General features: G+C 33.9%; 1 protein-coding gene across 1 annotated transcript in view; it reads right to left on the reverse strand.

Annotated features, from left to right (window-relative positions):
• VCAN (versican) overlaps positions 1–15,134 on the reverse strand; it is an 83,620-nt gene that overhangs the window by 34,847 nt on the left and 33,639 nt on the right. The window contains exons 8-9 of the mRNA XM_015832558.1: positions 12,014–14,188; positions 79–5,190 (exon numbers count right to left, since the gene is read on the reverse strand). Of these exons, the coding sequence (XP_015688044.1) occupies positions 79–5,190; positions 12,014–14,188 (7,287 nt within the window). The remainder of the gene's footprint in view (positions 1–78; positions 5,191–12,013; positions 14,189–15,134) is intronic.

The following is a 15,134-nucleotide window of genomic DNA, read 5'->3' on the forward strand; positions in this document are numbered from 1 at the left end:
GCAAGCACTTTCTGATAAATGATAAAAATAAATAATTGTGGCAGAGGAAAGGATGCACTTAAACAGCTTCTCCCTTACCTGGCATCTGAATTGCTGAGCCTTCAACTGAACCTTCACCTGGACCAATCAGGAAATCTGATCCATTGGTAACATCCAGAAGTAAAAATGGTGGAGTTACAAGTTCATTTGCATTTATATCCTCTGTATTTATTGTCTGTTTGTTATAATCAGGATCTGAATATTCATTTACAATGTTAGAAGAAATAGTTGTTGATTCTGGTTGGGCTGTTTGAAGTTTCACAATTTTATCTGCAGATGGTGGCGGTGAGATTGGCCAAATACTGGCTTCCCCATCAGGACCAAAAACTCCACCTGCTTTACTCTCATGTGGAATTGAAGAAGGTCTGCTATGTATCCATAACAAACTCCCATCAGCACTATTTCCATCTAATTGATTTAGCTCCTTTACCTTCTCAGGAGTTTCTTCTTCTAAAAGGTCTTCAGTGTCAGAATGAAAAAAGCTTGATGGTATCACTCCTTTTGAAAGATATTCTTCCAAAACAGTTGTTTCTTTTGTGGCATCTTTTGGCATTTCTTTTGTTTCCTGTAGATACCCGCCAAATGTAGGTATACTTTCAAGGAATCTGTTCTCCAGTTCCACATTAGGAAATGCTGTATTATTGGACAAATCTTTCAGAGCAGGTTTGTAAGTTACAGCTGTGTCAGCACTAACTTCTCTAAACGTTTCTGGTGCTGGCAAACCATGTTTGTTAGAATCAGTTGATTCTGAAGAATTTTGCATGATTTCTTCTGGATGTTCAGAAACATCACTGAGTAAATGCACAGTCACAGGCAGTTTGGGTGTTTGCGTTGTGAGAAGCAAGTTCTTCATATCTGTTTCTACTGATTTTGTGAGTTCAGTTTTCATTCCTTCATATAACTTGTAGCTTGTTTCTTCAGATCTGGTTACATTTTGTGAAACAAGCTGATTTGAAACAGTACTTTCTTCAGGCTGATGTGTTGTCAAAGTTTGTCCTGTTTTTAGAGGCATGTATGCTAGCGTTGAAGAAAGAACCACAGGTTCCTGTTTATCCATCTGTACTTGTCCTTCTCCTGACATAATTTCACTTTCATCAGCTACCACTTGGTTGTCTGACAGTGTTGGGTGTTTAGATTTGGATTGTAGCATTTTTTCAGATTCTGTATGTTCGGTTGCATATCCTACGTCAGTGGTATTTTCTTTAGAACTAATTGGAGATGATATGGTAGAACTGACAAGAAGAGGTAGTGTTGGAAGCAGAATGGATATTTTAGGTGGGTCCTGAGAAATTGCAGTTTCTGTTGTGAAAAATGAAACATCTCCTGAACCCACCTCTGATGTTGGGGTATGATCAGATAACATAGGTTCGCTGTGTATGAATTTATTACCTACAGAACTTCCTTGGTTACCTGTAATTTTATCATCAATTAACATTTCAGGTGTTGTATTTTGAATTTTCATTGCTGATGTATAAATATTATACGTTGAGTGTCTTCCAGGCCTTTCAGTTGTATGATCTATAATGTCTTCAATATCTGCATTTGATTTCAAATAATCAGCGTCAATAATTGTTGTTTCATCAGGTATTATTCCACGCCCTGTTCCAATAATATCAATGAAGCTAGAAATATCCTCAGAATAATTTCCTTTGAAACCAGCTACAGGGATTAAATCTTCATAGTCTTTTATGTTGTTTGTGGAACTCTCATATGAAAAGCTCTCTGAAATGTCACTATCAGATGTTGCTGTATTTTCAAGCTTCTCTGTGTGGGTGTGTGGTCCTTTTTGGGATCCATCCATTGTAGCACTTGTGTTCTCAATGTCTGAATAATGAGGAGGATGAGTTAGAAGTGGTAGTTCCCAGTTTGGCAACTGAGTAAATGATTCAGATTTTTTCTCTATTACATCTTGCCACCCAGATCCTTCTCCAGAACCATCATGGTTTCCAACACTCAACACTTTGGGCAATGAAGTGGTTTCTGGTGTTTCTATTGTTCCAATAGTAGGGGGTTCGATAAATAATTCTGAAGCAGGAGTTTTATTTTCATGCTTCACAAACATCCAGGCTTGCCCTTGAGAAGTTCCATCTGTTGCAGCTAGTACTTTTTCTTCTTCCTGGTAAGACTTTTCTTTATTCTGATCTTCAGAAATGAACCAATTTATGGTAGATGTCTCAGTATGTACATTAGATAACACTGGAAAGGTTTCATCACTGGCTGAAGACAAATTGTCTTCTACCATAGGTGGATATTTAAATTCATATTTGGAATCATCCGTGTGCCTCTCAAATTCTTCCTGTTTTTCCTCTGAAAAATGTTCTTCTGAACTTTTAGGATGAAGAGTGTCAAGTTTTAATGCATTAGAACTTTCTTTTAATGTAGCAGAATTCCCAGATGCAGTAGTATGAACCATAAAGAACTCATTTTCTGACCCTTGTTTTGACAAAAATGGAACATTCACTTCTGTGGTTATTGGTCTATACATTGTAGATGGGGAGGAAAGCATGTGACTGTCTTTGGAAGGAGTAGTCTTTTCTTCCAACCATTCTTTTTCTGCATTTATTAATAAAATGCTTGCAGTTTTATCATATGAAGGGGAATATTTCTGTAAAGATTCAGTAACAGAATTAATATCAAACTGTAGTTCTTTTGCATGTGGATTAAATGTAGAAGTACCAGAAATTCCTGGCTGTTGTGTTACGGACTCTGTTTCTATAATTTTTCTTTTTTCTTCATAATACATTTCTGCCTCCAAATGGGGGGGTTTATCAGAAGCTCTTGTTTCCAATACATTTGGCATTTCCTGTTCCATTTTTGATTTATTAACAAACTCTCCTGTAGTACTTTGGTTCACTAATGTTACTATGGTGGTACTACTTATATTTAATGCTGTGACTGGTGGATGCTGAAGTATGCTACGTTCTTCACTTTCATTTATTTGGTTTTTAGATCCTTGTACCAAAAATTCAGATGAAACTGGGGTTTTTGCAGAAGAGTATGTTATAGGGTCTACGTCTCCAGAACCTGGTTCAATCAATGGTAATTTACTATTAATTTCTTTTTCTGTTAGAGTATAATTTTCCAGCATCATACTACTTGTGTCATTAATTGATTCCTCTCCAGAGCCTATATCCACAAGATCAATTTTTTTGGCAAAGGTAGTTGGAGAAATGTTTTTTCTATCTTCCAGCTGAAGAGATTCCATTCCTTCATTTATTATGAATTCAGAACTTCCTTTCTGCACAGTTATGTTATTTGCCACTACTATGGAATACTGTGTAGTACTGCTGGAATGTTTTACAGTCTTATCAGTTTCTCTTGATTCTGGTACTAACTTCATTTCTACACTGATGTCAGGAGAAATGTTTGTCATACTAGATGTTTCAAACAAATTTGTTTGCTCTTGTATTGCTATATTTGTTATCACTTTTTCACTTGTCTCCCCAACAGACTGGTCACTAAATGGCAATAGCACACCTGCCTCTGGTTTATCTGATGCTCTTTGGCTGTAAGTTTCATTTTTTGATTCTTGACTTTCTATTTTAGTGTCTGTAGCCTCCCCATAAAATTTAGTATCCAACACATCCATTGTATGATTAGTATGAATTGCATGATTCAATGGTGGGTCACTTGAAGGCCTACCTATTTCTTTTCCTGTACTGCTTCCATATTCAGACCTCACTGAAGTCTGTGTAGTAGCTTGACTCATACTACCAATTCCTCCAAAACCTGCATTTAGAAATTGGGAGTCAATACTTACCACTTGGCTGGTAGGACCCCCCAAAAGTATTTCTCTATTAGGTTTCCTCCAAAATTCTCCATCACCAGATTCTTCATTAACGGATGATCTATTTTCTGTGATTTCTTTGGTTCTGAGAGGAATGATTGTTTGGGTAAGAGCTATAGATCCTTCACTCACAACTCTGATGTTATCATTGAAATATTCATTGTTATTAAACAAATTTTCTGTGTTGACAGCAGTTGAATTCTCCACATTTAAAGACATAGAGCTTGTACTGTCTTCCTTATCCTCCTCCATATTAATTTGATTTTCAGTAGTGCTCAAAATTATTTCAGTAACAGAGTCAGTAGTAAAAGATTCTGCAACAGTATGTTCAGCAATAAACATGGTCTCTTTATACAAAGAAGCAGGAGATTGTGAAGCAGAAGGCATAGGTTTAGGTGGTGTAGGTTTTCCATCAATTGAGAAAATTTCCTCTTTAGAATGTTTTTCTTGTTCTCCTGGTTTTGTTAATGCACTAGTTGATTTATAATCATCTTCCTGAACAGACCCTTCTGGCATATTCAATAAATTAGTACTGGAAGTTGTTGTCAATGAGTTTATATAAGAATTAAGTATATTATGTCTAATTGTTGTATTATAATTTCCTTTCAGAACAGACGTGTCATGTTGAGCTACTATGTCATCTCCTGTGTCTAAGGATACAGTGGTAGAATGAGGTAACCAACCTTGAGTAGAAGCTGTTACAATTAACTGTTCAGAGTCTTCTTTTAGCTCTATGCTCATTGTGTGGGGAGAAGCAGAACTTATTGATTCAGGCTGGACAGTTAAATCTTCTAAGCGTTCTGTTTCAGACTGTATCAATTTCTCATTACTGTCTGATAAAGACTGGCCATGGAGATATATTATCTCATGAACTTTATGTGTAGTTTCTGAATCTCCACTAAAGACTTCTTCCATCACATCATATTCTGCTCTCAGCTTTTGTGTAACAGCAGTATCTCCATTTGATTCATTTGGCTGCATTGTGGCCGAGAACTCATTATCAGACACCATGTTAGTTTCATTGATATTTACATTTTTGGAATGTGCTAAAATTTGATCACTTCTTGCTTCTTCAGCTTTTATATCTTTAGGTGCAGTGGTCACTTGCTGTTTTCCATTAATAAACTGCAGTGGTGGAGGAGTTGTGATAGCAGTAGTATTCTCACAGTCAACCTCTTCACTATCATCTTCCTCCAGATGATATATTTCAGGATAGAAATGGTCAACAATTAGGATATCTTCAGAAACATCCTCAGGACTTGCTGTACAGGGTTCATCAGTGGCTGATTCACCATCTAGTGGGGGTTCATCTAGTTCATGATGGATGTAGTAACCAAACATATCCCAAAGTCCAGGCAATGAATCTGTAAAACAAAGAACCTTTAATAATAATTTTAGCACTTCAAGTTGTCACAGGTAGTAATTAATATAATATAAACAGGAATACTATAAAATGCATTAAAAGGAAAAATGTATCAAATATCCCATGTTTATCCAATAAAATGTTCTTGCCATTAGGAAGGGTCCATTACTATCTCTTAAGTTTTCACAGACATTTCTGCTCTGAAAGACACACAATGCTGCCATTGTATTCCTAATAATTGAACACCACACCACAATTATTTTAAATTTGGTTCTCTATCAGTTATGCAGACCTGGTCTAACGATTAATAGAGGGTAATAAAAACTTTTGTTTTAGACATATGTAGAAGATCAAAACATTTCAGTAGGTATCAAAGAGCTATCTACATCAAGTTGGCATTCATTTTTCTTAGTTTTTATAACACTGAATTGATATAAAGACAATTTGCACAAATAAACTTTTCTGGGATGACATTCCCTCTATTTTAGACAAACTTGCAACCATGTTTTCTTTTGTAATATTCAAACACTTCCTCTTCACAGCTCCCTTATAAAGAAATGTTGATATAAACATTTATAGTATCACCCTGGACACTTTTCACTCTGGAGCTTTCACATTTAAAAAAACCCATAAATCTTTAGAATTCTAGTTTACATTACTAGTGAATATCTGCTTCAGAATATATTAGGGATTCTCAAATTTTGAAATATCATGGTCTCTAAATGGACAAATATACTAATTATGACCTTATTGATAAAATATAAATATAAAATAAATATAAAATAAATTACAGTGCTGTTAATCAAAGAATTTTGTTGGTGAGGGGAAGGGACAAAACCGGCAATGAGAGTTATATCCAATCACTGTATGTAGATAGAGTACAGTGTACCTTTCTTATTTTGACAGTGACTATAAAATAAGGAAGTCAGGGTTCTAGTCAGCTCAGCATCTTTTATATGGCATTAAGTCTTGACCTAAAATGTTCAGCAAAATTTCCCAAATAGTATATTATAGCTGGTGAGTGAGATAAATATAAGGATGCATTAACCATGGAAGCAGTAGTACTATATAACAACAATACTTTAAGGATCAGTGAACTCAGTAGCAAATCTGAATCTTTCCAAACATGTTTTACTAAAGTTTATGAAATCCTTTACATTCAGCAATTTTAGTAAAGGTTTTTAAATATTTCACCCCCTTACTGTAATTAATCATATATCAAAGACATTCATGGTTAAGGTCAAATATCTAAGTATTTATTATGCTCAGAATCACTAGTAGAAACAGTGTTCTTTCAATCTAAAGTAAAGTATATTTACTTTAGATTGAAAGCAGAAGGCCATTTAAAATTCTCAGTGCTGGAAAAAAAAGGTTAATGTTGCTGGTCAGGTTAATAAAGAATCCTGAGCAGCTGCTTATCAGTTAAAGTCATAGAAAGAAATCGAAAACACATCCTTTCTTTAAAGAAGCTGATGTTAATGTATCACTGAAGTCAAGAATCTGGAAAATATTGATGAAATTAAGTGTCTTTTTCTCAAAAGCTGCAAACCTGGGCCTATTTGTTGGGAAGTAATTCACTGAATTCAGTGAAACTTCCATATGAGAACAAATACATTGAATAAAGTGTTAGCTAATCTGGCAGTTTAAAATTATATTAAAATATTGATTGATATTACAATAATATAATAGAGGTCCAAGAGAATAGCACGTGTGGATCAAAACAAAAAGTGTGTGAGAGTGTGTGCATGTTTTGAGGTGCTTCAGAGCATACTGTAGCTCACCTCTGTAATTCTTTAAACTATTAACTATCCACAGTTTAATATCTTATATGATTACAAGTGTGTGAAGTTTGTGTCCAAATCTTGTAATATTTTAAGCAGAAATAGTAAAAATAATCACGACACTTTGCAATCACGAGTTTTATCCTTTAGAAAACGTGAAAGTAGAGTTTTGGTCTTCTATATTTATCTTTAAGGGTACACTATTTGCCTGCATTATACAGTCATTTCAGTGACTGTGTATTGGTTTATATAAGAAAGTTTTGAAAATGTTGATATGATGAAAAATTTAAAGTACAAAAACTAACCAGAATCCTAAATAATGGAAATATATTTCTTATTTCGAATTATTGACACAGTCAATAACTATTGGCACAGTCAACAACTATTGGCACAGTTTAAAGGAAAACTAAGGCTGGAAATCATAATTCAGTGGCAAGTAAAATCATGTAATACATACAATAGATAAATAATAAATATGCATATTGCTATATTGCACATTTATGGATCCTATTTATTATTTCAGTTGAGTAAAAAATATTTGTTTACTAAGCATTACCTGTTGCTTAGTCAGGCAAGACAAAAAGTTATTGTTTCTGGTTAGGCTCAATTTTATAAAGTTATTATCAAAGAAAAAAATGAGAAACTAATCTTTTCTGAAAGGGAATTTAAGAACATTACTATATTATAATGATTCTTATCCCAGAAATGTTGGGTGGCAACATTTCATGTAATAAGTCATTGTTGTAATGATCACCATATTTTATCAAAGCCAAAGTTTAAAATAGCTTATCAATGTTAAACATCACATTGTAAAATTGACACTTCTAGATATTCTACTAAATTAAAAAGAAAAAACCAAATACAGGGGTTGTGCCATATATAGTTCCTGTATTCATCTATGATTTTGATTGCTAACTGTAAAACCAAAGGTTTTGTAAGGTTAATTATTTAATAAATGACTCTAAATTTTAAAAATAGTTCATTAAAATATGTTTGAAAAGCATTGTTTAATATTATTTAAGTATTTTTACTGTATGAAACTATTTATATTTATAGTACCACACAGAACATTTGTTCTGACTTTGGCTTAATGAGCAATGACCCATATCTGCACTGCCTTAGGATATTTCTTCAGAAATAATGATTAGCTTGCATTGTCTATGTCAGACTTCTTTTGGCTCACAAGGTAAAATGCTGCCATTCATTCCCATGACACAAAAGTTCAGATAGCAAAACTATGAACTCATCACAAAAGAATTCCAGAATTGCTATTATTAAATGTCATCACTATGTATAATCATGTTCATATTTCTTGCACCCCTTCACTTATAGATAATTTATTTTGGATCGGTATGGAATATAAAGTTTCATCTATTCCTTAGTTTGTATCAGGTTGTTCACCTTTGACTATTGCAGGGGTAGGCAACCTTGGCTCTTTTATGACTCGTGGACTTCAACTCCCAGAATTCCTGAGCCAGCCATGCTTAGGGGAAAGGGAGAGGTTTCCAAGCTGAGCCATGCTGGTTCAGGAATTCTGAGAGTTGAAGTCCACAAGTCATAAAAGAGCCAAGGTTGCCTACCCCTGGACTATTGTGACCAAAATTTCACAATGTGCAAGAACAACAAAACATTTGTGTTTTAATAATATCTGAAAGGACAAATGACTTGTTCCAGTTACAATGTCCCATTTTGGAATAGTATGTTGCTCTATGTCTGTTATTATTATTATTATTATTATTATTTATTGAATTTATATCCCGCCCTTCTCCTTGCGGACTCAGGGCTGCTGACAATCAGTTAAAAAATACACCAATAACAATTACAAAATTAAAATTAGTTAAAAAGAAATATTTAAATGTTGTCTAATTAAAATATGATTAAAAACCCCACTAAAAATTGCCCTAGGCCAGTCCCGCTTGTTGGAATAGCCATGTCTTATAACCACTAGGGGAAAAAATCTAATCAGATTTTTTAATATATTTTTTTTCAGTCTCCCAAATGCATTTCTAACACTGTTCCAGCTTCTAACTAGAACTGGGTTACCCAAAATTAAAGCAAATATTTGGTCATTTTGACACCTTGACTAACATGTTAATATAATCTGACAAAAAAGCATCACAAGCAAATTACCTTCTGACATGTATATTATCTCTAAGATCAGAAAAGCCTACGGAGGTTATTAAACAGAAGTTTTAACACATAGAATTCAAAAATTATTTAAGTTATTCAGATATTTTTGATTGGCACTATAATGTACTCTGTGCCTATATAATCTCTTTCTTTTCTCAAGAACTATAATAAACATTAACTTTTATTGTTTTAGAATTTTGTTCATGATACCTAACAGTATTTGAAAAGTGTTTTTCATTAAATATGAATGAAACAGAATTCTCAATTGAATGTTAGATGAGATTCAATCCCTACAATAGTAATGAATTATCTAGGGATAATTCTCAAAGGTAAAGGAGGGCTCTTTCTTATTAAAAAGAATTAAGAGTATCTCTGACAACCTAATGAAATTCTCCATATAATTCTGCATGTAGGATTCACTACTTTTGTCTCAATGAATAACTAAACAATTAATACTCTGACAAGAGAAAAAGCTTTCCTTTATCAGAGTTTCTATAAAAAATTAAAGGCATTATCAGACTGATTTATAGGTTCTGTTAAATATATATAAATCAAGCCTTTCTATTACTTTTGTAAAGTTGTTCGTCCATCTATTTTCGATGAAGATCTTGACATCTTATGGATTATGGGCCATCAGCGGTGTGTCCATAGATGGCTGATGAGACCGATGTTAGCACGGAATGTTCTGCCACATACTGAACAGAGAAATGTGGACACTATTGCCACCACCACCACCAATCAATTTAGTCCCAATACTAATGACCTCCCAGTAATGTTTTTTTTTTCTTCATCGGGCCTGGAGATACTCTGGCAATAGGAAACTCATGTGTAAGATATTGATATATTTTCTTTTGTGATCTTGCTTCTATTTATGCTTCATTGCTTTTAAATGGTTTTTGAAGAATGCTTTAATTGCTGGTTTTATTATACAGCGTCTAGACCAGGGGTGTCAAACTGCCGGCCCGTGCACAGGTTGCATCACACAGAAACCGCGCCCACCCCAGCTCCGGCAATGCAAAAAATGTTGCGATATCGCGACACGTCACGTGATGTGGCGAGTTTGACACCTATGGTCTAGAGTCACATTTGTAAGACAGCCATATAAATTTTATAATAAATAAATATATAAACAAACAAATAAATAAATAACTGCTGGGAATTTTGAACTTGCATAAATAATTTTCAAGCTTGCTAGCCACGTATTATTTTCTTTATATTAAAGGGTGAACCTTCATAAACAAGTTTTAAAGGATCTGGTTGTGATTAACATGCAAAAGGCAATTACTTTGTATCTACAATTTATATTACAATACACTAAGATAGCATTTCACATGCAGGCAATATCCAAAGAACAATTAACACCAAAAAATAATAATAATAGGAAATTGCTTTCATAAAGTAGTCTATTTAAATAAGTTTAATTTCAGATTGTTTGAAAGCATATATTTTTAAACAAAATTATACACATCTGGTGTGAAATCTGGTTATAACTTCTTTTTCAATCGTTTATGTAAAGATGCTGGCTTTTAAATTATTTCTAATACAACAGAAGTCATAGTCTCAGTACCTTCTGATTCAGTGACAGTCTCACTTTAATTCATGAACTCGTCATCTAATAAAATACTTCTTAAGTAGAAAATTTTCTGCGGAGGGGGGTTGTTTTCTCGTGCACACCCCAGACCTTCAATCATTAATCTGAATTACTATTTCTTTTATATCCAGTGTTGTAAAGATGCTATGTCATTTACCATCTTCCAGGATATTTTAAATTCCTAATGTAGTTTACAACTACTGAAAAAAACTAGTGTACAAACCACTATAATTATGATATCTGCAAACTGGATACATTTTATATCATTGGGAAGAGATAAGACATTCTTTATTTAACAATGGAAAGGCACTTAAGGATTTCAGGGTCAAGAATCTAATCCAAACAGTTGAGACTTTCATATAAAAACTTTCATGTTGTACGTCACCCAGAGTCACTTTCTTGTGAGATGAGCTGCTATGCAAACATAATAAATAAATAAATAAATAAATAAATAAATAAATAAATAAATAAATAAATAAATAAATAAATAAATAAATAAATAGCACTTAAAGTAATTCTTGGTTAAGCAATCTATTCATGCTCACTATGAAGAACAATAGACATAGGCAACAACAGATATTCTATTTATGGAATAATCAGAAGGAATATTCTGTGAAATTTACAAGGGTAATGTGCTGCTTGGGGGGGAAAGGTGAAAAGGGGATAATATAATTCTACAAAACAATGTCATTAAGATTTTTTTCTAGTAATGATATATTCACCTTTCAGAAGAAATCATCACATTAATTCAGAATCTGATGACATCTCTGTTCTGAATACCCAGATTAAAGCTGCACAAACAGTGCCTTCAGCTAAAACTGAATAAATAAAAGGTTTGATTATAACCTTCCAATTTACATAATATTATTTACTTTCCCCAAATTGCATAATATATTTGGATGTAAACAAACAAAATGAGCGCATATTTTGTTTAGCTGATAGCACTGCAAATGCCATTGTTAATAGCTACACACTATGGAATGTTAACATATGGTAATGCTACACTCAAGTAGTAATGCATGGTGTGGAAGCCATGAAAGTATAATGTCTTGTTCCACGGGTAATGAATGTCAATCAAATGATATGGTAATATTAAGCAGAAAGCTCAAATAATATTGTATCAATGTTTAACAATGGTAATAATTTCCATATCCACTTAACCAGCAACTATTAGTAATATCCTGTTACGAAGTATTTCAATATTCAGATATAAAAGACGCATACAATAATTGAGGACTAGTTTATACATATAATTTGTCATGTGTCTCTGAGCCAAATATCCATATTAGATTGAACATCCAGTCTCAGTATTAAAATCTTACCTGTATCATTTTGTGGAATAGCAACAACATATACATCTATGTCAGATTGGTTTTCCAACCCTGTATCAACCTCTGAAGTAGCTGGGGGCTCTTCTTGAGACTCTAAAACCTCTGTGGGTGGTCCTGTGGGCTGGGAAACTGCAGTGATAGTTGATGAAGTAAAATATTCAGTATCTATTTCTGGCTCTACTGTTTTGCCTGTAAAATCATCATCAGTAGTAGTTTTAATGGGAGAAATAGATTCATCAATTATCAGCACATCTTTACTTGTATCCTCATCAGGCTCCCTATCAATCAGAGGTGGCTGTGTTTTGATAATTAAAGGTTTGGATGCTGAAGTTGGTGGGATTTTATCTATTGCAGTACTGACAGTGGTGGCAATGCCAGTTACCACCATTGGTTTGCTTGTTGCACTAACTGAAAATGAAATAGGTTCCATTCCTATGTTCTCTTCTTTTGTTCCTGATCCTTCTGGGCTATGAGTTGAAGTATCTACTTCCCCCATATCAAACTTTTTAGTGACAGGAGCAGCTTCTTCTCTAGAGATGGGGACTACCAATTTGTCCAAGGAAGACCTATGTTCACTTTTGGTAGTGGGTTCTATGGGAGGAACACCTGTTGCTATCTGCTTGGGATCAATGATTCCAGGAGAAAATTCAGACCGTGTGACTGTTTTGTAATCTCTTATTTTTATACCAGGACTTGTTTCTGTAGTGGTATAATTTATTTCATATGCAGATCCTTCAGCAGCTACGTCATGTTCAGGCAATGAATATAATTCTGGAACAACAGTGGGGGAAGCCCGGTCAGTGACCAATGTTTTCATAATTAGATCTCTGGTAACAGATTCCTGTTGAATCACTTGTATGACTTCTGTGAGTGCTGCATGAGTAGTAACTATACCTGAATCTTTAGAAATCTCATCTTCTTTGGTATCTGGAATCAAAGAACTGCTATAGTCTTTCTCTGAAATTGCAACAGGAGTTGCAGTCTTTGTGGCATCTGTAAATATAAAAGGTTGATTTATTTCAATACCTTCTGTAACCATTGCTGGGTAATCTTCTCTTGAAGTATCTAAGTTTGGTTGCTGTTCAGTTATATTCTCCTCATTAGTCCAAATATATTTTGCATCTGTTTTCGTTGTTTCTTGTTGCAAATCTGGTGTTGGTGTTATTAGATGATGACTTGACACTTCAGCTCCATAGCTGGTAAAGAACCCTTCTACTTCATTTACATCTGTGGCAACAGGCATGTGCCTTGTGGCAGACTCGGACCCAAACATGCTTCCTTCACCTTTTGATACTTCTGATCCTGAAAATATATCTGAAGCTGTGGGTATTGGAATAAATGTCACAGTATCTTTCATCTTCTCTGAAACTGCAGGTGCCACTGTGTGCTCTTCTTTCTTCTCTACTGAATCTGTTGAGTGTACCACTGTAATTCTGTCAGATGTTGTAAGCACTGGTATTTCAAAGCCTGTTGAATAAGCTGGGGTAGATACTGTTTTGCTTTCAAGCGAAGTTGCTACTGGGGTATTTGTGGCCTTCTCATCTAAGATAGTCGTAGAAGATACAATTTTATCTAGCTTAGAAATGGTACTAGATGTTATTAGCTTCTGATCAGGCAAAACAACCTCTTTCTCTTCTACAGATTCATAAATACTAGTGAGCAATTCTTTTGGAATGACAACAGTTGTGAGTTTATTATCACTTTTTGCTTCCACTGGTATTTTGGTAGGTTGAGTACCAATATGTGTTTCTTCCTTTGTTTCTAAAGGTACACTCAAGTTATTCCTTGCTACAGCATCCACAGAAGTTCTTATTGGAGTTACTTCTATTTGTTCAACCGGACTTTCAGAACTTGCTTCATGGAGATCAGAAATATCTTGGGTAGGTATACTCTCCACTAAGTCACTTAATACAGTCTCTGATTGGGTCATTTTTGACAAATCAGAAATGTCTGTAACAGTTTGAGGTAGAAGGGTAGATAAATTAATGATTTGAGGTGCCTTCTTTTCTTCTTTTACCTTAACCATTTCTGATGTGAGTGAAGATAAATAAGGATGAAGTGTAGTTTTGGGAGGAATTACATTTAGTTCAGTTAATGATTTGACAGATCCACTTTCCAAAGGAATATTCAGTTCAACAGTTGAAGAATCAGATACATTCTCTTTACCTAGCAAAACATAATAATAAACACATTAGAATTGTTTACACTACAGTTTTGTATTTTATCATTACAATAGCTTGAATCCAGAATGAATTTTAGAGATACTGAACACACATTCTTTATCTCAGCCCATGACCCTAAAACATTATTTGTTGAGCATACTTTGAAGAGAGTAATTATAATTAAATGAATCAATTTATCCCACATGTAAATCAATACATCAATCTGTATCCTATTTAGTTTGATTTATGGAATAGGTTAACTCTCTTAGGATTACAAAATAAGACTTAGTAATACTTTGTATAATCATCATCATCATAAATTCTTGTGGAAATTCAATGAAGCAATTTTCTTCATATTGCAATAAATAGTATTTAAATAATTGATATTAAGATTTTTTTTTACTGGGGAAATATGGACCATCGGTTGCAGCAGAATTTATGAAACTTAAATTCAGTCATTTTCAGCCATGGAGCTCTTTGAGATGTTGATTTAGTCTATACAACTGTTCTGAGAACAAAATTAAATTTATAATCATTGTCCTTTATTCTTTGGATGCAAATATTATACAAGACTGATAAAGTGGCTGCTCTTTAGTTCTCTGAACTGGTGATTATTGTTACTCATCTGAAGTCAGGAATTCTCCATTATTGAACAATTTGTGTTTTATACACAGAACACTGTTGCTTCTAGCTACCATATTAGGAACTTGGAGAAAGGTTTAGAAGCTGGATGCTTTGCTGATTAAACAGTTCTGCTTCAAGGTTTTGGAAATTAATGTAATAAACCATTCTGCAATTGATAGAAGCAATCTACCCAAGTTTATTATACTTATATAATTTTATATAAGTTTATACGTTTATAATTATATAAAGGAACAGTTCTCTTAAGAGGATATTTCATTATAAGGATGCACATAAGCAGGGACTTCATTGACTTTGTAGAATGTTCA

The sequence above is a fragment of the Protobothrops mucrosquamatus genome, unplaced genomic scaffold, assembly GCF_001527695.2.
Source record: "Protobothrops mucrosquamatus isolate PMUCROS unplaced genomic scaffold, P.Mucros_1.0 scaffold6, whole genome shotgun sequence".
Lineage (NCBI taxonomy): Eukaryota > Metazoa > Chordata > Lepidosauria > Squamata > Viperidae > Protobothrops > Protobothrops mucrosquamatus.